The 27,753-nt window shown below is 33.4% G+C and overlaps 2 protein-coding genes and 2 pseudogenes across 3 annotated transcripts; 2 read left to right on the top strand and 2 right to left on the bottom strand.

Moving 5' to 3' along the window:
* The first annotated feature begins 7,736 nt into the window (after positions 1–7,736).
* LOC120145894 (eukaryotic translation initiation factor 2 subunit gamma-like) lies at positions 7,737–11,641 on the top strand. The gene is made up of 9 exons (XM_039159610.1): positions 7,737–7,889; positions 8,553–8,699; positions 8,820–8,881; positions 9,037–9,149; positions 9,660–9,762; positions 9,939–10,166; positions 10,254–10,472; positions 10,702–10,962; positions 11,193–11,641. The coding sequence occupies exons 2-9, from the start codon at positions 8,594–8,596 to the stop codon at positions 11,493–11,495; spliced, it is 1,395 nt and encodes a 464-aa protein (XP_039015541.1). The 5' UTR covers positions 7,737–7,889; positions 8,553–8,593; the 3' UTR covers positions 11,496–11,641.
* A 1,313-nt stretch (positions 11,642–12,954) lies between these two features.
* Positions 12,955–15,876, bottom strand: LOC120146065 (annotated as a pseudogene).
* A 3,899-nt stretch (positions 15,877–19,775) lies between these two features.
* LOC120145895 (triose phosphate/phosphate translocator, chloroplastic) lies at positions 19,776–23,311 on the top strand. 2 transcript variants are annotated; one of them, XM_039159611.1, is made up of 12 exons: positions 19,776–20,097; positions 20,179–20,253; positions 20,395–20,460; positions 20,557–20,635; positions 20,823–20,943; positions 21,197–21,292; positions 21,472–21,584; positions 21,732–21,809; positions 21,907–22,023; positions 22,261–22,360; positions 22,462–22,562; positions 22,989–23,311. In XM_039159611.1, the coding sequence occupies exons 1-12, from the start codon at positions 19,832–19,834 to the stop codon at positions 23,004–23,006; spliced, it is 1,230 nt and encodes a 409-aa protein (XP_039015542.1). In that variant the 5' UTR covers positions 19,776–19,831; the 3' UTR covers positions 23,007–23,311. The 2 variants fall into 2 exon arrangements, with proteins under 2 accessions (XP_039015542.1, XP_039015543.1); XM_039159612.1 differs by having other exon boundaries at positions 20,018–20,102; positions 22,989–23,310.
* Positions 23,312–23,690: 379 nt separating this feature from the next.
* The window catches only part of LOC120146064, a 35,517-nt pseudogene continuing 31,454 nt past the window's right edge, over positions 23,691–27,753 (bottom strand).

The raw sequence follows: 27,753 nt of genomic DNA, 5'->3' as shown, positions 1-27,753 counted from the left end.
TTGAACATATTCTTGCACCGGAGGATGATTTTGATTTTTCCAATAAACATCCACATATTTTGGTTAAACAAATTTTTAATTGATCCCATTTTATGCCAATAAACATAGGGAAAACCCATGAATACTATACAAATTTTTTAATCCAAACAGGATCTGTGGCATTTAAACATTACACAGATCCAAAGGATTCGAATTTTATTACCAATTCTACAGCTCAAATCATCAAAGTCCTTAGACCAAAAGATTGGGGTGAAAGCTCATCAACCTTGATGAAATTTTCAACATCATTTTTTGAAAATTTTTCCTATTATACCCATTTTTCGTACTGGGACTACCATGCAGCCTGGTATGCAACATTCCTAATGAACAATCAACATATGAGACATTTATGGCTCATATATTTTATGTATGGATCATATTATAAATTTTCTAACTAGTTTCAAGAATGGTGGAATTGGTATGAACCATCTTCTGAAATATTACCTCAAAAAAATCAGAGACATTTGGTCCAAATTCTTTGACAAATACCAACTCGAAATGGATCAAAAACACCTATACCCAAATATCCATTTTCCCCTCAAAATTATGCATCTCTTGAATTATTTCATGAAGTTATGAATATGGGACGTGATGACTACCTAAAAATTTCTTATTTGGTTTGAGTTTTCAAGACTAAATGGTGGGACAAATTCAATGAAGGAAAGTATGACTCCAAATACTTAGATAATTTCTTTGCCAATAATCAAAGTCTTTGCAAATCAACCTCTCCAGACAAAGACGTAACAAGCTTTTTACAAGCAATATCGAATGCTAGTACGGTATTAGCTCAAGTAAAAAGAAAGAAGGAATACAATAAATGAATGGCAGAAATGTTAAGTTCAATGAGTTCTGAATCTGAACCAAAAAATGAAGAGCAAGACTCCCAAACCTCATCAATTAAAACAATGGATCTCACTGATGATACCACCACTGTCGATATTATCAAGACCAGAAAGAAAAAGGAAAAAAAGTGTATGGAAAAGCATTCAAGATGAATAGTAGTCTATGATAATAGAAGCACCATTGTTCCTGCAAGCCATGATCGTAGCATTCAAGATTTCTTGCAACGCCAAAACAAAGATGAATAGTAGGTCATGATAATGGATCAAGAAATGCAAGCCAAATACTTTTGTTACTGAAATCCATGGTGGACCAAATAGTAAAAGTTGATTCCATTACAAGGTAAAAGAATGAGAATACCTTGGTTTCAACCTTTTGTCATTTCAAACTATTATCTTTTTAATTATTGTATAACTTTAGTCATTTCCATTAGTTGGCAAAAGATGTAAAAAGAGACGGGAGCTCTCTATAAAAGGCTCTAAATTTATGTTAAGTGGCACTACCTCATTTCCGCATTCAAAGAATAAAATACTTTCTAAATCAAAATTTTCATTTCAGTTTTCTCATTCCAGTTTTATTTTAACAAAATTTTATTTTGTTTAAATCAAATAAATTTTATTAAATCTGCAAATCCACTAAATTTCAACATCCGATCATTAGATCCACGGGACTATCTGGTGTATATATATATGTATATATATATAAGGGTAAACTATACCATTAACCATTTGACTATGTACCTCTTTTACTTTTACCATCAATTTTTCAATTTTATCAATCAAACCACTTAGCTATTTAATTGTACCTAATCAAGCCACTTGCCGCTAACATCTAATGGAAGTGCTGACATGGTTGTTAATAAAATCGATATATTATACATTTAGTCATCAATACTTATATATTATATCAATTTGATCCTAATTTAAGTTTAATTCAATAAATTAACTCTTTAATCAAAATGCAACACCTGTTACAGTCTGATTGGAGGATATTTTCTTAATTTTAATTTATTTAATTGAATAATTTTTTTATCCAATCATATGATGGCACGTGTCACTATCTCAACCACTGTACTAGCCTTTCCATTATATTAATTGTTACAACACACTTAATATATCTTATTATAACTAATGACAGAAAACAATAGTCACAAAAAGATTTATAATATTAATTTATAATATTATAACTAGGCTAAATCATAATATTAATATTAATTTATAATATTTTATATATGAGAAGAGACAATCCACTAAATAAATCTAATAGGCATTATTTTAGTTAATGCAAAATTATTGATAATATTATTAATAATATTATGTATTTAAATAATATATTATATTAGATTTATTTAAATCATATATAAGTAAAAATATATAAATATAAAATATTAAAATTATTAATATTTAAAATAATTATATTTAAAATATCAATAAATTATTACATAAAAATAAAAAATAATTATTAATCAATTATTACATAAAAATAAATAAACTTATATATATTTAAATTAATTTTATATAATCTAATTAAATCATGTTCAATAAATAAATTATGTAATAAAATTAATTTAATGATTTTAATTAAAATTTATAATATAATGATTATAATTAATATAGAAATTAAATTTATTAATTTAGTTATCGTAACTAACAATTTGTTTTAAATTTCAAAAAATAATCATATTAATTTAATTATCACATTTTATCATAAATTTAAAATCTCGTAATTTTATCAATTGTATATAAGCCAGGTAAATATCAGATGAGTTCAATAACAAGTTTAATCGTTTATACGTTGAGTCAATTACATGTCATGTTCATAATAGGTCGGATTGATAACATGTCGGGTAATACCAGTTATTTACCAGGTTAATCTCGGGTTCGGGTTCATATCGGTCGGATGCAGGTCGGATTCGGTTATCATATTATCAGTTTAATTCGGGTTCAGGTCGTTCTCAGATCAGGTGCAGGTCGGGTTCAGATCCACAATTTACAGGTACACCTCGGGTTCATGTCAACGCCAGTTTGAACTCAAATCGGTTTCGAATCAACACCACCTGAGTCACAAAACAGTTTCAATCAATTTTACAGATTGGGTTAGCATTTTACAACCCTTGCATTTCCTCTAACATGGCAGTGGAAGAAAGGTAGAAGCCTCCCCTTAATCTTGTGGTCGTGGGATCGAGTCTCACGGTGGGCAATTCATAATTCTGACTGCTGGAGGTCTTCCATAGAAGTTGCTCTCAACCTGGCGTTGGGGGCAGCCTACTACCTTACCTCCCCCTCACCCCAGTAATGTGGGAATAGGGTCAACTACTTTTTGAGGTTCCTCGAGATGATGAGAAATTGGACGAAAAATTGTAAGATTGTTAACTAGAAGAAAAACTGGGAGTTGAAGAAAACAAAGAGGGAGGATTCCGTGAGGAAGAGCTGCTCTTTTACAGTTTTACCTTCAAATTGGACTTCTCTCATAGGCTTATAGACGCCGAAAATGTCGCCGTCGGTTGGCCGTCGGTGCTAAGCTCCACCGCTGCTGATGCATCGCCTCTGATGCATTTAACCTTGTTGCACTGATGCGTTGTTTGAAGATTATAATATGAGAGTGCAAGTGATTCCAGATATCGGCCATAATGCATCTAAACAGTCTTGGTTATATCAGTTATATTGTGCTAGCAAATAATCTTCATTTCTTTCATCTAAATTTGTTGTGCGAATGGAAGTCTGTAATTTTTATGGATGCTGGTTGTTATAGTTCCTTTGTATTTCAAAATTATACTTTTGTTAAAGAAAGTAATTTTCATTTTTTTTCTTCTAATCTTCCCTCATTGATACCATATGAATTATATTAATTCTACATAAATAATATCGATACCACATGAACAATATTAATACTATATAAACAAGCATTGATACCTTATGCAAAATTAAAATATATCATAATGTTCCATATCATCTCTAGGTTGAAAATCCTATTAAATGTTCCACTTCTTAAAATTAAAAATCATATCTTTATAAAATGAACTTGTAAGTTAAGTTGTACTAGTAGGAATTGGACATTTGAATTCCAAATCAATATTTTTATTTTCACTTATATACATCCTCGTATCTTTTATCCTTAGAAGTATGGGTTTCTTTTATGATAAATTTTTATAACTATTAATAATTTTTAGCTAAGATATTATAACATTTATACGTTATACAAAAATATACTAATAATGCATTGATATGCGTCGCATGTGACATATATTCGTATAAAAATGTAAAGTTTTAAACTTAATCAAATAAATATATAAAATTACGAGGCTTAAATGCAAAATAAACCCTCAATTTATATCGGTTTTTAGTTAGCTATTTAAATTATTTTTTAATTAAATTAAATATTTAATTTATAATTTTGTATTCATTTTAGGTTCAACCGTTATCTTCACTTTTTTTAATAAATGGTCACTGGCTTTTGTTGAAATAATAAAGAAAAGAGAGCCATTAAAGGCTCATTACCACAGTTCACTAACCCACCAAATTAAAGTAGAAAAGTCTAACCAACAATCAATCAGTTTAATGGGATGAGTCAATAGATTTTTTAAACAATATTAGGGATACGAACGCTAACGTTGTGAATGGAGCAAACTAAATTGAAAGGATTTTCTTCGTCTCTACAGTACCCCGAATGAAATAGCAATTGCGCCAAAATCCAAAAAATATATATATAATGATGAATATTACCTCTTTTTAATAAAACTAATGACTTTTATAAAATAAAAAGAAAAAAGAAAAAATGCTAACCATAAATAATTAAAATTACATTTGGTATGTGGATCACCATTGTTGCTCATCGAGAATCAAAATTTACTCAGAACTCCTTGTTAATTCCTTTTCGGAATTATTGGCAATGCTCATTATTAGTTTAACATGGACTAGTTGCTGATTTATGTTAAACTAAATCAAAATGTCATTGTCTGATTGGTTGAAGAGATTTTTGAATCAATATAATAGTTGGGTTCAAGTGTTTAAATTACTATAATATAAATTCCTAACAAAAAGAAAAAAAATGTACTTTAAGGGCTTATACAACATATAAATCAAGTTTTAAAATATTAAATATAAAAATACATATTATAAGAAAATAGAAAGAAAATACATGAATTTATGAATGAACTTAGGCTAAACATTTATAAATATAAACTATTTTAATAAATTTTAAGACTTTATACTTTAGGATGGATCGAACTTCGACAAATATATATGTGTAATGTTAACATCATATGTATACAATCATTAGCATGTTTATGGTTTGAACTGAGTATATATTCAGCTCGAACCATTAGCATTACTAATGAGGACATTTAACGGATCGAAAAAAACATTCAAAATAAATAAATAAACAAATTCACAGGACGCGTATTCAAGTCCAAACACAAGTTCAAGTAATCATCCACCGTATTCACACATTGCAAAGGTGCAACGGTTTTGTCCAGGACAATGTTGAAAACAAGAACCACAGTTGCGAGGATCATTAAGAAGATCAACACATTTTCCGTTACAACAAACGAATCCATGACCACAAACTTTTCCACTCTACCCACAATTATTTGAATCCCTGAGAACATCTTTACACTGTTGAAAACAACATTTTCTGCCTCCCCATGGATTTTTCTCGCCGTCCAAACAGATATCGACGTCTTTACCACACGACAACACCTTTGTTCGACCCCGAAAACCAGACCGAAAGAAGTTCAGATGTGCCGGAACATGAACGTCGGATGATGACCGTGGCAGCAAACTGCGTTGCCTTGATCCTGCAGCAATGCCGTTGTTTGTTTCAATCGAAACGAGGATGACAATGATGATCAAAAGTGGAAAAGAATTTGCAGAAAACATGGGAATTATTTTTCACGTAATAGCTTCCAAAGTTTTGTTTGAGATTTTCTTATGAACTTCGTTAATGGAGACAATCAAGTTTATATTGAATTTCTAGGCTAAAATATTAAAAAAATACCTTAAACTTTTTAATTTTTTCTGAATAGACCCCATACTTTTTATTGTTCTCAAATAAGCATTTATTTTTTTTTAAATTTGCACCTAATAATGTCTTTTATTTCAAATGAAATGTCAATACATGTTAAGCATTTGTTTAGATATAAATTAAAAATTCGAGCTTATTTGGATATGAATTAAAATTTTAAAGACTTATTTAAATTTAATTGAAGTGTAGGATTTATCCAGTCAAAATGATAAATTTCGAGGAAAAAAACACGTATCATTGATTTGCATGTAAGCCCTTAAACTAAATGAAATATTGATTTGTGTTAAAATTATTAGGTAAAAATTAAAAAAAATTAAGGGCTTATTTGGATACAAATTAAAAAGTTAATAGTTTTATTCATGTATAACAAAAGCACGAGGGTTTATTTAGTTAAAATGACAAAGTTTAAGGGGTTATTGTTAAATTATAGGAAAATTTTAATATGAAGACGGCGCTGCTTACGTAAAGGATTAACCTAATATGTTTCAAACAATTAGGGGAGGTTGAGGCATGAAATAGATTTTGAATATGACTTGATAATTTTTAAGTTTGATTAGTTTCTTGTTAGTCAATGAGAATCTTTCAACAAATCATCATTTTTATTGTCCAAACATTTATATATATATATATATATATATATTAGAAGTAAGATTATGAAATTTGGCAAAGTTAGGTAAATATCGTGCGTGGGATTTTTTTTAAAAAAAATACATGTGCTGAGAAATTATTTTGAGATCTAGACGATTTGTTAACTCGATGTATGGACATCATAAGTTTTTAAAAAAATATAATAATTAACCGGAACTCGTTGTGTGGGTTGGAGGAGTTTTAAGCTTAAGCTCATGGAACTTGTCATGTGGACACGATGAATTCAATTATTATATTTTATAGAATTCGTCATGCTACAAATTTTAAATCTACTAAAACAAATGCTTTAGATCTAAATTAATTTTCCAATACTAATATTTCCTAAATATTTTTTCCCGCTTGAATTATTTGAGAAATTTAGTGAAAATTTGTCATATATAATTATAAAGATGATTGAATTTCCAATCATATATTCTTGACTCATCTTTGATAATTGATGTATTCCATCAATTCCAAATTAGCCCAAATAGGTAAATTATACAAATGACTCTCCTATTATAGGGTACTATTTTATTGAGTCTCTCAACTGTTAAAAGTTACAAAATGGCCCTATTATTGTAGGATATTGCTTTGTTGAGTCCCTTAACTATTAAAAGTTACAAAATGATCATCTGACTATTTAAATATTTCAAACTCCTCATTTTCATTAAAAATTGATGGCTTTTTGAGCTAGACGTTAACATGTTGATTGAGATATGATAAAATCTGATCTCATAATTGTTTGAAGTGTATTTTATAGATCAAGTCTTCGTTTATATTATGTCGTCGAGTCGGTGCTTGAAATATTATGCAGTCGAGCCAGTGCTTAAAAGTAATGACAAACATCATTAAAATATAATTTTATTATATCTCAGTCAATAAGTTAACATCAAAATCAAACGACCATTGATTTTATAATTAAAAATGACGAGTTTAAAATATATAAATATTCGAATGATTATTTTATAACTTTTAATTATTGGATAACTTAATAAAACATCATCGCATAGTAGACGTGTCGTATGCTCCAACTATTAATTTGTATTGTAAAATTTCGATCTGGATCGGACGTATAGCTTCATGATTGGATTTGGATAGATGGAGTGTACTCCCACTCCATATATGTATGTATGCATTAAAGGTGCAACGAGTAAGATGGGTTCAGCTGCTTCAACTAACAAAGCCCAATTGCAACGCACATCCGATACTGGATCTGGATTGATAGACAAGAAGCCGCCATTGTTAAAGCGTATGTTTTTTAGGCTTAAATCTTACTATCCCTAGCGACTGAAAAAGGCTGCGTTCATCTTCCTCGGGCAAACTAATCAAGAAAGTCTCGAGCAACTCTCTCTTCCAATCAGGTTCCTTTGATTGTTTCATGTTTCTTTTTGTGTTTTTTAGCTCTAATATTTCTTTTATGCTCTTATAATATAATTTGTGTTGCTGGTCGCTGCTTTTGCCTGTCTGTTCTTAAATTGTCATTGCTGGCTTTGTCATTTCTCCATTTTTGTTCTGTTTCTGGGAGAATTTATGTTTTTGTTGGGTTTGAAGGTTCAAGCTTAAGGATTGAAAATTTTGAGGTTTTGGGTTATTGGATTTAGGGTTTATGTGCAGTGAATTAAGAACTTAATCAATCCACGGTTATTGGATTTAGAGTTCTTGGGCAGTGAATTTAGAATTTAATTCTTCAGGCTATATTGGATTTAGGGTTTTGGGGAAGTAAATTAGGAACTTATTTAACCAGAGTTTATTGGATTTAGTGTTCTTGGGCAGTGAATTAAGAAATTAAGTAACCAGAATTCTATTCCTTACCAAAATAATAATTATCTTACAAATCCAACATTTCCTCACTGTCATATGAGGCTCTTCGGCCAAACTCTGCTTTCTGTCATTTTTTTGCTTCGTAAGTTGTAGGAAAAGTGAGCCTTCTGGGTTGGGTTTTTGCTAGATTCCGATAATTAGATACTCTTTTACTTCTACATTTAGTGAAATGATTTTGTTTTTGGGATATGTTCTGATTACAGTTCATATTGAAGCAGAAAGAACTTTATCAGGAGCAACAAAAATGTCGAAAAAAGGTCTGATGGAGCAAGACTTAAGTAAACTGGATGTAACTAAGTTGCATCCTCTCTCCCCTGAAGTTATATCTCGACAAGCTACTATAAATATTGGTAATACATGAATTCCTTTGTGATCAAGCTACTTGTAGCGTGTATCATTATGTTGCAATCTCCTAGTTATTTCCATGTGCTTTATTGATCAATCTTTTGATTTGGAATTCAATTTATCAGGCACCATAGGGCATGTTGCACATGGGAAATCAACAGTTGTGAAAGCAATATCTGGTGTTCAGGTGATTATTTTCAATGAGTGATACTGAACTAGGATATGATAGCTTACCTTTTAAGAGTTTTCTTAGCAATTTGTGCCTTCTGTATGGTGACTACTGTCGCCTTTGAATTTAAACATCACACACGTAGCTTTGTGTGTTTCATGCCTTTGCTGTAGACTGTTCGTTTTAAGAACGAATTGGAGCGTAACATTACTATAAAGCTTGGATATGCAAATGCAAAGATATACAAATGTGAAGATGAACGATGCCCTCGTCCTATGTGCTACAAGTAGGTTCATATCCAGTAATTGTTTTCTTAGTCAATTTAATGCAGTGTTTAAAAAACTGGACTGGATTTGCTAGTCAAACTACTAGAACTGGTAATCAGTGGCCCTTCTGGTTTAGTATATATCATCAAGTTGCTTTGATTTTGAACCTACTAAACATCAGTTGAATTGAACTGGTCAAAAACCAGTAAACAGATCGTCCTAAAAAAACTAGTTTTAAACCTTTTCTATTCTTTAATAAAAAAAATTATCATTTGTGATTAGATTTTAACCCTAAATCCCTCTAGTTTATATGAAATTGTTTACCATTTAATCAAGTACATATTTTTATTTAGTATTTATTATACTTCATGTTTATTTAATATTAAAATATTCTTTTTAATAAAACCAACCAGTTGTACCGGGAACTGGGGCTTTACCTGTTTGATCATTGCTGCGTTTTTTTAATATTTATTTAATGAGTGTTAATAGTAACTTCAACTGATATTTTTTTATCTTTTTCTTTTTGCTAGGGCATATGGAAGCGGAAAGGAAGATAGTCCTCTTTGTGATGTGTCCGGCTTTGAAAACTGTAGGATGAAGTTGCTGAGACACGTATCTTTTGTAGATTGCCCTGTAAGGTCCTAAGTGCTACTCTTTGGGGATAGTTTTTAAGTTCTACAAATCTCTTGTTTGATCAGCCACTCTTGTTTCAGTCCTATAAAAGGGATTAGCATATTGCTTTACAGATTTATAAAAGTCTTTTATTTTGTTTTATTTGGATTTATGTTTTATCTTCAATGTATTATCAGGGTCATGATATTCTCATGGCTACTATGCTTAATGGAGCAGCTATCATGGATGGTGCATTACTTCTCATTGCTGCCAATGAAAGCTGTCCGCAACCTCAAACTTCTGAGCATTTGGCTGCTGTTGAAATCATGCGACTCCAGCATATTATAATTCTTCAAAACAAGGTTGATCTTATTCAAGAGAATGTTGCCATCAATCAACATGAAGCAATTCAGAAATTTATTCAGGTTATTTCTATATTTTCTCGTAAAAATGGATGGATATTTCATTATTGTTACACTTTTGAATCTTTTGCTCAAAATAATTCATTGCAGGGTACTGTTGCTGATGGTGCACCAGTGGTACCAATTTCTGCACAACTAAAATATAACATCGATGTTGTGTGTGAGTACATTGTTAAGAAGATCCCTATTCCCGAGAGAAACTTTGTCTCGCCCCCTAACATGATTGTCATCCGATCATTTGATGTCAATAAGCCAGGATTTGAAGTTGATGAGATTAAAGGTGGTGTTGCTGGTGGAAGTATTCTCAGGGTAAGTATTTATCTGGAATGTAGTTGGTCTTTATTCGGAGATGAATGCTAGAACCGATACACATCTTTATTTACTACAAACCCTAGACCTTACTATATAAGTTTCATCTTTCATGTTTGTCTATATCAACTTTTGCTAAAAGATAGTTGCTAGAGAGTGGATTTAGAGTGAGCTTCAGTAGCTTTGGTTTTGAATTCTTGGTTATTTTGGTAATATTTGTTTGTTGCAGGGAGTTTTGAAGGTGAACCAATTTATTGAAGTTCGTCCTGGGATTGTTGTCAAGGATGAAAGTGGAAACATCAAATGTACACCCATATATTCCAGAATAGTCTCACTGTATGCTGAACAAAATGAACTACAATTTGCTGTTCCGGGAGGTCTAATTGGTGTTGGAACAACTATGGATCCAACTTTGACACGTGCAGATAGGTTGGTGGGTCAAGTCCTTGGGGAGGTTGGGTCACTCCCAGAAGTTTATGTCGAGCTTGAGGTAGGTGCTAAATTTCTTTAGTAGGATGTTTACTGATTTCATTTTTGCTGAAATGTCTATTTTCAACTTGTATTTATGGCCCTCCAAATATATAGAAAAGCTATAAAAAAACTGAATAAACATGTACCGGACACATAATCTCTAGTAACATAGGTTGTTACATGAGAAAAAATATAAAAAAATGCTGACTGCTATCATCTTCCTGGTCGTTGTCTGTTATAATTGTGCAGGTAAACTTCTTCCTTCTCCGAAGGCTTCTTGGGGTTAGGACGAAGGGTTCAGAGAGGCAAGGAAAGGTGTCGAAGCTGGCCAAGGGAGAGATCCTAATGTTGAATATCGGGTCAATGTCAACCGGTGCTAGAGTCATAGCTGTAAAGAATGATTTGGCAAAGCTGCAACTCACATCCCCGGTATGCACCAGCAAGGGAGAGAAGATTGCACTAAGCCGGCGTGTTGAGAAGCATTGGCGTCTGATTGGATGGGGCCAAATCCAAGCTGGAACAACCCTCGAGGTTCCGCCCTGCGAACTTTGAGAACTGATAACAGGTAAACAGAAAGCAAAAACATCAGTTGAAACGAAGAATCTGATATATTTTTTTTGTTGGGGTTAAAAATGTGGGAAGGTAGACAATATCTTGGTACTATTTTTTTCAGGTGGAGAAGAAAACATTGTTTGGATTATTTCATCACTGTGCAATAACTTGATTGTCACTTGTACTGTATTTTGAGTCTTCTAGACTATGCTGAAACTTGCAACTTTTGGTAGGCTGTGTTGCCATTTTATTTTGGGGAGAGGGGGTAAAATCTATGTTGTTTCTAGTTTTTATTTTTCTTGAAGAACTCGCTCTAATCCTGCGAGGGGAAGGGGGACCCGAAAAGAAGGAAGGAGTACGATTTTAGTGGGTCTACGATCTATGACCTAAGAGAATATGATGGAACAAAGATGGATAGTTTGGTCAACCGGTTATATATTCTTGTCGACTTTATTGATAAAGATAAATGTTGCTTTTCTAAAAAAAAAATCATATCAAACTTATAAAGCCCTAACGTATCTTAAAGTTGGACTAAGCAAAATTGATATTCCATGATTAAATTGCTATCCTCTCATGATTTAAATATTATAAAGGACTAACATTAATCGGTGTTATTTTTGCTTTCTAATTAGCAAATGGTGCATGTTTCCAATGGTAGTTCTTAAAGAATCAACAGTATTGGCTGTGAGCTAAAATTGAATTTTCAAGTAAATTTTGATTGTTTAATGTGAAATGACATATTTTCCATAATTGGTTGCTTTGCAATTTTTTTTAAAAGTTGCTCTTAGTTTACTACTCGCATGTTAGCTGTCCGTTGTAGGATTGATATTTTATGTTAAAGAAATTTTTATCCAATCGTGTTTCAATAAACTCTAATTTATAAATTTGTACGAGTCGCTCTAATAACATCTAACATTCTCTCAAAAAATCATTTAAAATCTTAATTTCACTTGAACAATTAATTTCTTAATTTCTTTCTACCCTTGGTTTACACCTGCTTTCACTATAAAATAAAAAAATTAAATATTTAAATATTTTTTTTAATTTTAATGTGTATTTTTATATTATAAAATTATTTATGTATTTTTACAACTTTAATGATATCTATATTGCTTATTTTTATATTATTTCAAAACCCATTAATTTTTCTATAGTATAACCTTTTTTTTTAAATAACCGTAAATAGTAATCTTAAAATAATTTTTTTTTTGTCCAAACCTTGTTTTTTGCGGATCGTTAGTCGGGTTTCATTTATTTGGCTTTTACAACAATGATTCTTTTCTTTACATTAAAACGATATAGTTCGGAAAATGTGTGAATATTTAAAGAATTTGGGCAAAGTCCATTTACGCACAAAATATTGGTTTGGTTTGATTCAGTAATATTCATGTAAAAAGTTGAAAGATGGAAGAAATTGCAGTGAGAAAAATTAGAGCAGTTCCAAGCCCCAGTGGGGAAGGAAAAAGAATGGGACAAAACTTTTAAACAATTCCCGTACTCACTTTACGACGATGTCTAGACCCTGATTTCCGATCTCTTCTACGTCTTGCTGTTGATACCTTCCTTACTCCACCAACACTTCCGTTACCGGAATACGGTGGTGGCGGCGGATAAATGGCCGGAGGAGCCCTCTCAGCCAAATGGGCTAAAACTTCTTTATGGTATTTCTGCAACACAACAAATAGAGGCACAGAGAGGTCAAGACCGGAAATCGAACCAAATCCAAAAGCCTCGTGCTTTTTATGTAGAAAACATGCCTCATTATCGGACCCTCACAGTTTTGGAATGCCGGATATAGCACACAAAATGTATGGTTATCACATAATCTTACAGATGAGCAGGAAACGAATCCTTGCCTAAAATCGATGTACGAGAATCGATCAAGTTCAATTTGTCCCCTTGTTATAAAAACAAGCACCCAAAACTTTGAAATCGTATGCAGAGAGGAAGAATCAATCATCAATTGTCTAATGGAAGAGCGTTCGGAAGACGGTTTATCAATAGGCATAACAAAAGCTAGAAATTTTGGAGATTCATAGAGGATTTAAAGCTTCTTTAATGGGAAAAAAATGATTTCGTTCATCCATTAAGAACAAAAAAAGCAGAAGAAATTTTATACATTCGATGAGGGCAAGTTACGGCAAACAAATAAAATCAGGTTCAAGAGACAGTGAAGAATCTGCATATACACATGCAATTTCTGAATGAGTTGCATTGGAGGAATGTTAAAACTAAACCGTAACAAATGATCGTTGTCCGAAAAAAGGAAGTCCACAGCATTAAATTATTGCTGGAGCATATTTCCGAATGCAGAATGTAAAAGAAAAACAGAGAAATAAATACCTGAACGACAAAGTTGCGCCTTTCACAGTCCAAGAACATATTGACAGTCCAGTTCGTCTTTGCTGCAATTTTATCCCTCACCGTTGAAAAACTAAGTTGGTCTCGGGAAGTAAAACGGTCAACTTCGTTGAACCAAAGACACGTAAAAAGGTTGCTAATAGGAATATGCTCCCTTATAATTACACATCCTTCAGGAACATCTGCAGAGCCAGCCATTAAAGCAAACATCATTAAAGCTGAAAGAAGCACAATGAAACACAATAACACAATAGCAAAATCTTGCAACACACCACTTGTGATAGGAAGTTTAGCCTCGGAATATGGGGTCAAACCCTCATTTTTATAAAACTCAACCTGATGGTTAATCGAGTCATTATCATATTTGCCTGCAGCTTTATTTGCCTCAGCTTCAACAAACACATCAAAGCGTTTATAATGCCTAGATATTGCAAAGGAAGCATTTTTTCTCCACAAGAACCTGAGCGAACACATCAAAGAGCTAGAATAAACATGGATTGGCCCGAAAACCAGCACTGAAGTTGGCAGAAAACCATCAAATAGGGAGCAAACTTTTAATATAATAGTGTTCATGACGGTAATCAAAAAGTGATTTTAGACACATCCAATTATTATTTAATCCAGTTTATCTTCGAATATAAGACTTAAAATTCATATCAAACATGGAAGCTGGAAAGAACTCTGAAGTACCTCTCAAGAATTTGATATGGATCAGCAACAAGCTCAAGCTTCCCATCAATCCATAAAGAAAAACGAGCATTCGGAAACAGCCTATGTAATAGAAGCTTCGGGATCTGTTATGGGTATAACATGAGCCAAAAGGAATAAAACTTCTTTAACTATGCATTATAACATATAGGAAGATATTGTGGGAGCAATTTGATCCTTTATTTTCTATAAGATTATGTCAAAACCAAATGAAACTGCTTGGTTCCTATATGAATCTAGTAACGTTTGTGGACCATATTCATGATCATTTACTAAACTCAAGACTCTTTAACTCTGATCTATAATCAAAGGACATTGTCCACATTAAAACATTTACCTTTCCATTGCGCCTTCCATCGGTGTAAGGAAGATTGCGTACTAGAATAATTCTCCAGACCCCTATCTTCTTATTCTCATACTTTGTTTTCAAATCAGCTTGTGTTTCTTCATCAACAAACATATAGAAGCAGATAGTTTGCTTTGAATATTCGCTAATATTCTTTGGCTGCTGTATGATATCGAAAGCTCCTGCAAAAGAATTTGATTATTCAGTAAAAATTCAGTCTTTCAACAAATGAAGAATGAAAAATATATATGGTAAACTTTGCTACCGAATATTGCTGATGCAACCACCACTCCATGACATTGCTCCATCTCAAGAAGATCATTGTCATCCATGTCGAATCCTGTCCCATGGCCAGGTTTGCTTCCTTTGACAAATCTGGAAAAACAAGCAACACACATGGATCGAATTACTAAATTTCTCAAACTAGCAAATAAAATTTGAAAAGACTAAGAAAACAAGATCGCGTTCTTTTAAAAGTTTAACCCTAAAAATAAGGGATAGGTGAATCATACCCACAATGCACATTCATTCGAATCTCTTACATCATACGAATCATTACGCTGCTTCAAAGTAGGATATCCACCAAATTCTGAACCTCCAAATTCCATTGCATTAATTAAATTTTCCTCGAAAATATATGATAAATTTTTAATTACAGGAGAAAATGATGGGACTTTTGGCATCAAGGCAACAGCGTCCTCCACAGGAAGGTAACATACGGGACAAGCTGTGTCATAAACAAGCAGTAAAACTTAAAAATAATATTTCAACGAGGGCAAACTGAACTGGCAATGTCAAGTACCAAATCCCAAATAAATAAACATAGAATGAAACTACATAAGAAAACTTACGACGTGGTCCGGTTCTTTTTTTGTCGGCCGGCGGAGGGGGTAAACTGAAGGTGTTGCATGGATGCCCAGGAGGAAGAGTGTAGCCGAGAAAATATGATGGAGGAGGAGGGGACATTACCCCAACTTCAGTTTCTTTCACGCTGACTGATAAAGATGTCCAATTGTCGATTCGGGTACTTTGCACTTCATTTATCAGGGGAGAATCAGAATTATTTACAACAAATTATCTTTTACCTTGCGGACATTATCACTTTCCTGATCATCACCTGTAAACAGGCCACAAATGAATTCAACTTCTTGAATCATACCCTCAAATAACTAAAGCAAAATGGTAGCTATTAGTCCTAAACAAGAATAAAATTTAAGCAGAATCAGATAAAGGCATATCATCAGACGGAAAAAATAAGGAGTGGGAGGTGCAAACCAAATTTAACTGAGCTTGAACTTGAATCTAACCTTCCTAAAAAACTACTAAAAAAACCATAAGAAACAATGAATCAAATATAAATTGGAAGTACATTCCAAACTTGACAATGAACGAAAGCAATTTGATTGTGTTGAATCATTAACATTAGCAAATTAAATTGTCCCGAGCTAGAACTTGAATCTAACGTTTCCAAAAACTATGAGAAAAAAAAACATATGAAACAATGATCGACCAAAAATTGAAGGTACTTTCCAAGTTTGACATGAAAAAATCTATTTGATTGGGCTGAATCATTAGCACTAGCAAACTATATTGTTCTAAGTTATAGCTTGAATCTAATCTTCATTAAAAAAATCTATAGAAAACAATATGAATCAAATATAAATTGTGAGCACATTCCAAGTTTTGACAATGTAACAAAAGCAATTCGATTAGTTAAATCATTATCATTAGCAAACTGTGTTGTTCTTAGCTTGAACTTGAATATAACCTTCATAAGAGAAACTATATAAAAGAATGTGAAACAATGAATCAAATATAAATTGAAAGTACATTCGAAGTTTAACTATGAAAAAAAAAAAGCAATTCGATTGAGTTGAGTCATTAGCATTATTCAGAAAGTGAGCAGATTCTATATTCTCAATTCAATTCAATCAAACGAGAAAATGTCGACCAAATGTTACTACTCAAAAGTAGATATTTTTTGCCAACTTCTTTTTCTTCATAAAAGCATCAGAAAGAACCTGCCTATGAACAATCCAACAAAAAGTGAAAGAAAGGGGGGGGGGAAAAAGAAAAGAAAAACCAACCTTTACCAACATATAAGACCCAAACAAAAACGGCAGCTGAGATGACACAGAGAAGCAACATTCCAACCTTCTTCCGACCAGTAAACTTACAGATCCAATGAATCAATGTCTCCTTTTCCTTAGACATTTTAGAAGAAGGCTTAGTTCTTGCACATGAAGCCACTTGAATTGGCAAAACACCGTTCTGCAGCTGTTTATCCAATGACCCATAGCTCCCAGAACGAATGCCCAAGGACCCTCCCGTCATTATCTACTTTACTAACAATCCAAATTCACCTCTTCCATCAAACTTTTAAAAAGAAGAGGGGAAAAGCCTATAACTTCATTAGTTAAAAAACAATTCAACAACAACAAAAAAACCCCATTTTTAAGAAAACCAAGCCCCCCCAAAATCCTTGGGGAGCCAACCGAACTGAAGCCAAATGCAATTCAACAATAAAAGAGTTGAAAAATTTCGAGAAAAACAAATCTGGGGGTTTTCAGTTTTTGATTGGTTGATAAGGTTTTTGTGAAACTAAGGGGAAAATGGGTTTTTGTGATCAAATCTAGATGTCAAACAATCGACGGTTATGGTTTGTATTTATATTCTGCTATTTTGTAATAAAAATAAAGCTTAGTGTAAATCTAACCAAAGACAATTTTTTTAAGAAATTAGAATTTTCATTCGTACGCCAATCAAATTAAGTGATACACCATTCTTAATACATTCTGATTCATCAAGTAAAAAATAAAGAAGATTGATCTTCGACAAAGTCCAATACGTATGTAAATGAGTCATTCTATTGACGTTACTATTGGTATATTGAACTTTAATTTGATGGAGAGCCATCCATGAGCACACGCACCTTTTTGATTAACAATCCCAGCACCAAAATGTATTTTTTGTGATCAGTCAATCGGTTCACTATAGATATAACATCCCCTTGATAGTTACAGGCTCCCATCTATTCTCAATCGTTATATGAATGTCTTCCGTGAAGGCAATGGCTTCAATCGATTCAGCCATAAGTGTGCCTTATAATGTTTTTTGCACTTTCGTCCATTACCATACCATGATTATCTCTAACTACAATTCCTATCGTTTCGAGCCACAAAGGCACTGTTTACATTGATTTTGAAGGACTTCGCCTTTGATTTTGTCCACAGTTTTTGTTGTAGCAAGCATTCATCGATCGTGGAACAGTAAAGAGCAGTCCAGATGTCTCGTAAATCTCGCTTGCAAGATTCCACGCTGTATTTACAATATCCCTTGCATTTTGGAGTACTCATCATGGACCGGTTTATTTCATCGATTCCAAATGTTTCATAAAAAGATAATGATTTGAGTAAAACCCTCTCGTTCCAGTTGCGAAGATGCTTCATTGAGCCAAGATTTACAGCTTGTGGTGCCATGGGAAATGATTCTTTGATCCTGTCCCGAGAGAGTAAGGATTTCGTTGGTCTTGGGACACTCTTTGAGAGCGTGCAATACCGTCTCGGATCTTATGCTTTTAACATAAACTATTACTTTTAATAGAAATAATTACAATTTGAAAATTTATGAGCTAAACAGATGAAACTTAAAACTCAACCCTTATACTTGTTGAGATTGGTGTTACATTGTCTAAATATTCAAATCATTATCAAATTAACCTAAGATCACTCTCCTAATTAAAGGATAGGTTTAAAGTATTTTTGTAGTACTTAGGAGGACTAAAAATAAATTAGTCCTTTTTAACCAAGGTGACCAATGAAACTAATGCCTCTGAAGTCCAAACCTATTTTATCTTATTGATTTATTTATTTTACAAACCTTTTGATTCGTAAATCTATTTTTTTAATTACTAGTTGGACTTTTAAATTGGTGTTTCAAATTTAGAGTTTAGAATTTCACATCACACTTGAAGCATTCTTGGCCTAATAATTGTATAAATTAACAGAATTAAATATGTAATTGCAAAAAATATTATAAATTACAAATTATTTTGATCGAAACTTAATTTTTTAAATGTAATAATTATAGAACTCATCAAAAATGATTTCAATAACAAAAAGAATATTGTTCTCTTTAAAGATTTTAAATTCGAGTAATTATATACGTAAAATATATACACATTATAAATTGGTTATAAAAATTATGAACGCATAAAAAATATTAATTATATAATTCAATTGAATTAAAAATTAGTATAACTTTTATTGCCCTGGCCTTCAGCTCTTTCAATTTTTTAATCAACAAGTTTCAAATCTTTCTCATCTTTTGTTCTACGTGATCAGATCGGGGATACAGTGTATTTCCCTGCGCCCTACTTCAGGGGATGACGACGATGTAATTATTCAAATATTTTAAAATTAATAAACAAAGGTATAATCATGTTTTGGTCCTTCTCATATGCTAAAACTGAAGTTTAATTCCTTTAATCTGACGTAATTTAGTCTCGTTACTATTTTTATTTTACCAGTAGGACACCGATGGTTGTTACTGTTGAAATTATGGTCTTAATTTTTTTTTTATTCAATCACAAAGTTAAAGTTATATTTAAAAATAAATTAATTATATTAAATTAATAACAATTTTATATATTAATTGAATGTACAAAATTGTTTATAAAATTGTCCTCACTTTAACTATAGTATCATTTTCAACCTACTAATTATGCTATAATAGCACAGGCGTCAAATTATATCAAACTAAAGTAAAAGGATTAAACATCAAAGTTCAGCATAATAGAGAGAAACTTATAATTAGACCAAAACGGAAGATAGAAAAGTCTTCGTTGATTACTTGCTTCCTTTCACTCACTCTTTCCTAAGAGACACCCATTCAATTCTCTCTTCCTCTGTTCTCACCAGCAATGGAGTCGCGGTTGTTGTCACGTGCTACCACCATCGCCGGCTTGCCTCAGATCAGGCTGAAGCTTTCGCGAGATTATCTCAATGTTTCATTTGCTTCGGCTAAGCCTATCGGAGCCGTCGGAGATGGCGGGAACGTGATGTGGAGGAGACAGCTAAGGCCGTCCCTGCTGTTACTCGAGAGCTTGCCGATTATTAAGAGGGAGATTTTGAAGCCGGTTTTAGCTTATGTGTCGCCTGCAGCCGATGGTGGAAGCGATTCCGCTGGGTGAGGTCCGTTTCCTCCGTTCTATCTCGGTCAACTCGTCTACCCTTTCCTCTCTGACTCACTGCTCCGGTGTTAGTGCAGGGACGCTGAGATTGCTCCGGCTGGGTTTTTCCAAAAGTATCCCTCTCTTGTCACTGGCTTCTTCTTCTTTATGTGGTAAGTACAAAATAACCGGTCAACAAGATTGACCGTCAAATTTCCGACGGTTCGAACAGTAGTCAAGATTTGGTCAAAGCTCAAGTTTATATTTCTGAAATTAGAGTTTAGAACATTGTATTTTTCTTTTGTTCTTTTCAGGTACTTCTTAAATGTAATATTTAACATTCTCAACAAGAAGATTTACAATTACTTCCCTTATCCCTAGTAAGTAATTGGATTATTTTCTATCATTTTTTGGAATTTTGAACTTTTTCCCCATTGTATATGGTATACCGATGATTTGATGCCATTTTTATGCAGTTTCGTGTCGGTTATTCACTTGTTCGTTGGGGTGGTTTATTGTTTGATCAGCTGGGCCGTCGGCCTCCCTAAGCGGGCTGTAAGTGAAAGATCCAAATCCCACCATCTTAATACAATATATATTCTTACAAAAGTTAAGTTGGCTGCTGTAAGAATCCTCAATATTGGGAAAATGGATCATCTTATAACCTGCTTCTTTTGAAGAGAACTTGAGAAATTTGTTGCTGTTGTGTACTTATGATGCTTTTTTGTTTTTTCATGTCTAGCCTATTGATTCAAACCTACTCAAGTTGTTGATCCCTGTTGCTGTGTGCCATGCATTAGGCCATGTAACTAGCAATGTGTCCTTTGCTGCTGTTGCTGTCTCTTTCACCCACACAATTAAAGGTGATGATATTGATGACATTACATGAATCTATATATTCTCTTGTACAGGTTATGTTGCTCCAATTCTTTAATTTTTTCTTGACATATCGTCTGCGACAAATACATAGAAAAGCTTATAAAAAATTGAACATATTGCGTTGGGCCCATAACCAAGTCCGATTATAACATGGTTTAGAGGGAATGAGGGATGCTATTCTAATAGTGATATGTGCTTTCATTTCATGTGTAGCTTATTGATAGCTTGTTTTTTCAGCTCTTGAGCCTTTCTTCAATGCTGCTGCTTCCCAATTCATACTTGGACAATCCATACCTTTAACTCTGTGGCTGTCTCTTGCTCCTGTTATTATCGGTAATTTTCCGTTTGATGTTTGATCGTCTCATTAAATCTGCTCAAGCGACAATTGTTCTCTAGCTCTGATTGTGCAAATAAACAAACTATAGAACTCACACTATTATATTTGCAATTTGCTCTTGAATTGTTCATGCGTCACCATGTTCAAATATCATTTAACCGCGAACTGAATGCAGGTGTATCGATGGCATCACTGACTGAGCTGTCATTCAATTGGACGGGTTTCATTAGCGCAATGATCTCTAACATTTCATTCACTTACAGGAGTCTCTATTCCAAGAAAGCTATGGTGATTGTCTTTGAAACTCTTGACCATTTCTTTTTTAAAGAATCAAACAGAGCTCCTCCTTCATCTTCTTCACTTCCTTTTTATATTTTTTTACCCTTTTTTGTGATAAGCATGTTATTATTTTTGTTGTCTTTCGTATCTATGCAGACTGATATGGACAGTACAAATGTTTACGCTTATATTTCCATCATTGCTCTCTTTGTTTGTATTCCTCCCGCCATTATTGTAAGTGAAAATTTGAGAGCAACTGAAGGTATTTAGAAAATTTTAAACCTAGGTGCCACAGTTTTTTAAACCGTGTTTCACCACCTTCTTGTTTCAGTTTGAGGGCCCTCAATTGATCAAGCATGGTTTTAGTGATGCTATTGCTAAAGTTGGAATGACTAAATTCATCTCCGATCTCTTCTGGGTGGGAATGTTTTACCATCTCTACAATCAGGTACAGTATCTTGTCATTGTTTTCTTTGTTTTATGTCCCATTCTTGTAGATTAATTTTACTATATATCTGTCCAAACATTTTGACTCCTGCCATTATATATAGGATTTTACTAAGGAGTATCTTCAACCTATTTAATGAAAATGATAAACTTTGAAAAGTGTATCAAGCACCTCTCGTAAGTAAAGCTCTGTATGTATGTGCGTGTTGAAGTTGATGAAGATTTTTTTGGTATTCAGTTGGCTACCAACACTCTCGAGCGGGTGGCACCACTTACTCATGCTGTTGGCAATGTGTTGAAACGTGTGTTTGTCATTGGCTTCTCAATCCTTGCCTTTGGTAAGTTTATATCTTACACATTGGCACTTTTGTAGTATTTGAATGCTTCTTATTGTCCGGATGTAACAATTTATGCTGAATATTGGGTGATCTACTTACAGGAAACAAGATTTCAACACAGACAGGAATAGGAACAGCCATTGCTATTGCTGGAGTGGCAATGTACTCATTCATTAAGGCCAGGATGGAAGAAAAGAAACGAGTAAGTAAAACATTCTGACAAAAAGAACACAAACACATTATAACTTGAACTGATTGCTGTTGGGTGTTTAATTTAGAATTAAACTGATCTAGATATTTGAGTTCCTAAACATAAACACATCATAAAATTTTGGATTTATCAAAATCAAAAACACAAAAAAGATAGATCTTTATGTCTTGTGTTAAACATATTAATCCGAGTTAAATGCGTTCTGTTTTCATATTGTGTTTATTACTAGGTCTGGGAAATTTGGAGTTTGATGAATCTATTTAACTAGTGAAATGGGGATGCCTATTCTTATGGTTTGAGATAATTGATTCAGGATGGGTGAAAATGAGGCATCTTACATACTGTTTTAGTTTTTGTTGGAGCTGCATTTATTGTAATAAAATAATACAAAATGGGATTTCTCTTTCTTTTTTTCAGCAAATGAAAGCAGCATGAGAGGAAAAGTGGCAAGGAAATGAAGCAATGGGTGTAAAGTTATGTCTTTCCTCGTGAAGAATTAGAAAAAAAGAAAAAGATGGCATTGAATATCCTGCTGCCATTCTTCTTTTCCACCAATTTTCTTTTAATATTATTAAGATTTGGTAATGCAAGGGTAATCTTAATACTATGTTATCCTTGCATTCACCGGGTGATATGATATCTTTTACAATTACATTATATTTTTAATGTTTTAACAGAAGAACAATAGCAGGGAATAGTTGCATTAGCTAGTACAAGGGACAAATAGGAAGATGAAATGCATACAGGTGAAGCAAGCTTCATCTCCAAATCCAATCAAACAATCATTTTAGTAATTTAGATAAATCTTCTCAAGGCTTACTTAATTGAACACTCAAACAATTCGTTTTATTAATTTAGAGAAATTAATTTTAATTATAAAATATAATATAAAAGAAAAGAAATAACTAGCATAAATCACCTTTGGTAACTTACAAGTTTTGATCCTCTAAGAAATAGTTAAATACACATATTTTAGGTAACTTTTATAGGAAAATATCAGCATTAAATAAATTAACTAATAAATGAGCTTATAAATAAACGAACTAGAGATGTAATATTGTTTAATTATTCATCTCCCCGTAACATGGTAAATATGATACAATTGAAAAACACCTGTAATCAACAATGATATGCTAATTCTTTCAAGAGTTGCACTTCATCGGATGATAGAAGGGGATAGCGTGAACTCGATCTTTCCCTTGCAACGGTGCAAGAAAAATAGTTGTCGGGAGGAAGATCAAACACGGAAGGACCCTCTTGATCGGTTAGCATCGATTGCAAAACACCATCTCCTATGGAATAGCTCGTGTTTTGTTCCATATTCGAAAGTGAACGTTGCCTTCTAATATGAGATGTCCTGATTGGTGTTGGCACTTGGGGTTTAACAGAAGAAGACAGGCTTTTTGAAGGGATGCTCCGGCTCGAAAAAGGTATAAATGTCTTCTTCCTGAACCATTGTGTGTTATTCAATCAATGTTTCAAGGTATAAAAGTTGGTGATCGAAACACACCTTAGGGAGAAAGTGATCGATACAAGGACATAATCTATGGGTTCCTTCGTGCCTTTTTCAAGAACTACTTCTCTGAGGATTAGATCCATTGCAACGCCCTATGTTTTCATTAAAGCATAATATCATATCCTTATTGAATACAAGAAGAGGAGAAAACAATACAACAAAAACATACCTTAGTAGCACCGAAGCATCTAACTTCAACAGACCGGCTACCTCTTACAACATCAAGAGCTACATTCGATAGGGCCAGTCCAAAGATGCTGCAATACATCTTGCGCTTGAATTCTTCCGAACTCCACATCTATAAACATAAATCGATGAACATAAGGAATCAACATGTATTCTTGTGATCCTCTGTTGTGCTGAATAGAAAGTTAATAGTGTAATTACCTGAATATTTATAGTTCCATATAAGTGAAGTTCTCAGTGCTCGAAATGAGATCGAGTTCTTTCAGTGAAATATTCAAATATATGCTGAAATCATGAGTAAGCATCAGAGGCAGAAGAACATCATTCAGATTGCAAGCATCATAATCCACAACTAACATTATGTACCTTGACACTATCCACCCATTCCAGATTCATACTTTCCTTATTGCAGCACCCTATGTGTTCATTAAAGCATAATATCATATCCTGTTAAATACAAGAAGAGGAGCAAACAATACCACAAAAACATACCTTAGTAACACCGAAGCATATAACTTCAACAGACCGACTACATCTTACAACATCAAGAGCTGCATTCGAGATAAGGCCAGTCCAAAGATGCTACAATAAATCTCGCGCTTGAAGTCTTTCGAACTCCACATCTATAAACATAAATCGATGAACTGTTATAGTTTGAGAGAAATAGGAAAGGATTCGAGAAAGATAATAGAAGAAGAAGAGAATTTAGAGAAGAAAAGTTCATTCATTCATTGCATAAGGGAATTTTGCTCCCATAGGTAGGTATTATTTATTAACATTGCCGTATAATAAATCTAAGGACGCCAGCTAGCAATCCTATATAACAAACTAAAAAACAAAATGCTTCTTATCCTTTATTCTCTTCTGCAGATATTGGGCCATCGGTTTTGGGCTGCTCCAGCTCTTCTTAGATTTTCTTGGCCTGCTCCAATGATCAGATAAGTTCCCCACATGACCTTCACGTGATTCAATTCCCAAATCCCTTTCTTCAATCCCTAACCCTTATTCCTCATTTCCCAATTGTTCATTATTTCCTCATCCTTCTTCTTCTCCGACTATAACAATACCCGCCCCACGAGATGAGCCTTGTCCCCAAGGATCAAATGTAGGAAACTGCCCTTTGAGAACCGAATAATCTTCCTAAGTATCATTTGTTTCATCCAAATTCTCCCATCGAACCAAAAGCTGAGTCACGGGTTTGCTATTTCAATTTATTATACGTCTGCCCATAATTTTCAGAGGTTTTATTTTTAATTGTCCTTTTTCATCTACTGCAGGAGGATCTGTGACAGCAATGGATGATTGAGTTGCATGAATTTCTTCAAGAGGCTCACATGGAATACTGGATGCAATCGCAAGGATTCTGGTAAGTCCAATCGATAAGCTACTGCTCATACTTTCTCCAGAATTTTGTATGGCCCATAAAATTTGGCTGCTAACTTCAAGTTTTTTCGTAGGGCAAGTGAAGTTTGCCTGTATGGCTATAATTTCAGGTAAACCATATCTCCAATAGAAAAAACCCTCTCTGGTCGATTTTTATCTGCATGTTGTTTCATTCGATTACTAGCCAATTCTAGTTGTTGTTTAACCAACTGTCTAATATCCTCTCTGTTGTTCATTATGCATTTATTGATTATACTATAAACTTTATAGGCTAAACCATAATAGGTGGTTTGTATCCATATAATGACTGGAAAGAAATAAGTTTTAGAGCAGTGTGGTAAGTGGTGTTATACCACCACTCTGTATGGGGTAGCCATTTGGCCCTCTATTTAGGTTGAAAGAACCAAATGCCTATTAAATACTGCTCCAAACACTGATTTACTCTCTCGGTTTGACCATCTGTTTCTGGATTATAAGCAGTGTTGAAAAGGGTCTTAGTACCCAACTGTTCCATCAATTCCTTCCAAAAACACTAGTGGAAGTTTTATCTCTGTCTGAAATGTCCATTTTAGGCTAGCCATGCAACTTATAAACATTATCTAGGTATAGTTTAGTTACCTCAGCTGTAGAATAAGGATGAGATAATGGCAAGAAATGACTGTATTTGGTAAACTTATCCACTATTACTAGAATGCAGTTTTTCCTGAGGGAAGTATGTAGACCCTCTATAAAATCCATAGTAATAATTTCCCAAGCTTGATTAGGAATAGGCAGGGCTGTAGTAGATCAGGCTTTGCTATATGTTCCACCTTAGTTTGTTGACAAGTCTCAAAACACCTCACATAAGTAGCAACCATAGCTTTAAGTTTAGGCCAATAAAAAATTGACCTAATCCTATAATATGTAGTATGTGCTACTGAATGACCACCTTGAGGAGAGTCATGTAAAGCTTGAATAAACTTCAATCTAAGGCTTCTAGTAGCCCCAATATGTACTCTGCCATTATATCTGAGAACACCTTTTGAATACTTTCATTTAGTGTCAATAGTAGGATTGATAGTTAGGATTGAAATCCAATCCTTAGTTAAGGTATCTTCTTGATAGCTGTCTTCTACCTCTTGAACCCAAGTAGGTATTAAAACTGTCACCCCAAAGTAAAACATTGAGCTTTGTCTTCCCATTTTCTAGATAAGGCATCTGCAACTACATTTGATTTTCCTTTTCTGTACTGTATAATATAGTCCAATCCCAACAGTTTGGTCAACCCTTTCTTTTGAATAGTTAGTCAACTTTTGTTTTAAAAGAAACTTTAAGGGTTTATGGCCAGTCTTGATGACAAAAGGTCTGCTTTTCAGATAATGTCTCCATTTTGAAACAACTAATAGAATAACAAGATATTCACGTTCATAAATGGAAAGTGCTGAATGTCTAAGGCTTAGAGCTTTACTCAGATTAGCAATAGGTCGACCATCCTATGAAAGAACAACTCTTATACCACCAGAACTAGCATATGTTTCTAAATAGAAACTCTTAGAAAAATCTGGTAATGCTAAGACTGGAGCAGAACACATAGATTTTTAAGGTTTTCAAAAGCAGTATAAGCCTCAGAATTCCACTAGAACCCATCTTTCTTTAACAGCTGTGTCAAAGGTCTGCTAATAATTCCATAGTTTCTGATAAACCTCTTGTAGTACCCTGTTAAACCTAGAAACCCACGTAGAGACTTAAGGGTTTTAGGTCTAGACCAAGTCTGCATTGCTTCCACCTTGCTGGGGTCAGTAGACACCCCTGCAGCCGAAATGACGTGGCCTAAATATTCCACCCGAGTCTGTTAAAAAAAAATTCGACAATTTTGCAAATAATTTGTTTACTTGGAAAACTTCTAAAACTATATGCAAATGCTTGATATGGTCTTGCATACTGCTGCTGTATACTAAAATGTCATCTAAGAATACCAAGACAAATTTTCTAAGAAAGGAATTAAATAATTCATTCATAAGAGCCTGAAATGTAGCATGAACATTAGTAAGGCCAAAAGACATCACCTTAAATTCATAATGGCCTTGATGTGTTCTAAAGGCTTTCTTGTAAATGTCT

The sequence above is a fragment of the Hibiscus syriacus genome, unplaced genomic scaffold (genome assembly GCF_006381635.1).
Source record: "Hibiscus syriacus cultivar Baekdansim isolate YM2019G1 unplaced genomic scaffold, ASM638163v2 tig00110895_pilon, whole genome shotgun sequence".
In the NCBI taxonomy this organism is placed as follows: Eukaryota; Viridiplantae; Streptophyta; class Magnoliopsida; order Malvales; family Malvaceae; genus Hibiscus; species Hibiscus syriacus.
This window is presented reverse-complemented; position numbering and strand designations above follow the sequence as displayed.

Bases quoted from the DNA above. Each gene is read 5' to 3' on its own strand.
- LOC120145895 (XM_039159611.1), top strand. From the start codon at position 19,832: ATGGAGTCGCGGTTGTTGTCACGTGCTACCACCATCGCCGGCTTGCCT. The intron at 20,636-20,822 runs GTAAGTGAAAGA...TTTCATGTCTAG, and splicing joins TCGGCCTCCCTAAGCGGGCT to CCTATTGATTCAAACCTACT. The intron at 22,024-22,260 runs GTACAGTATCTT...TTTGGTATTCAG, and splicing joins TTTACCATCTCTACAATCAG to TTGGCTACCAACACTCTCGA.
- LOC120145894 (XM_039159610.1), top strand. From the start codon at position 8,594: ATGTCGAAAAAAGGTCTGATGGAGCAAGACTTAAGTAAACTGGATGTA. The intron at 8,700-8,819 runs GTAATACATGAA...TCAATTTATCAG, and splicing joins ACAAGCTACTATAAATATTG to GCACCATAGGGCATGTTGCA. The intron at 9,763-9,938 runs GTAAGGTCCTAA...ATGTATTATCAG, and splicing joins TATCTTTTGTAGATTGCCCT to GGTCATGATATTCTCATGGC.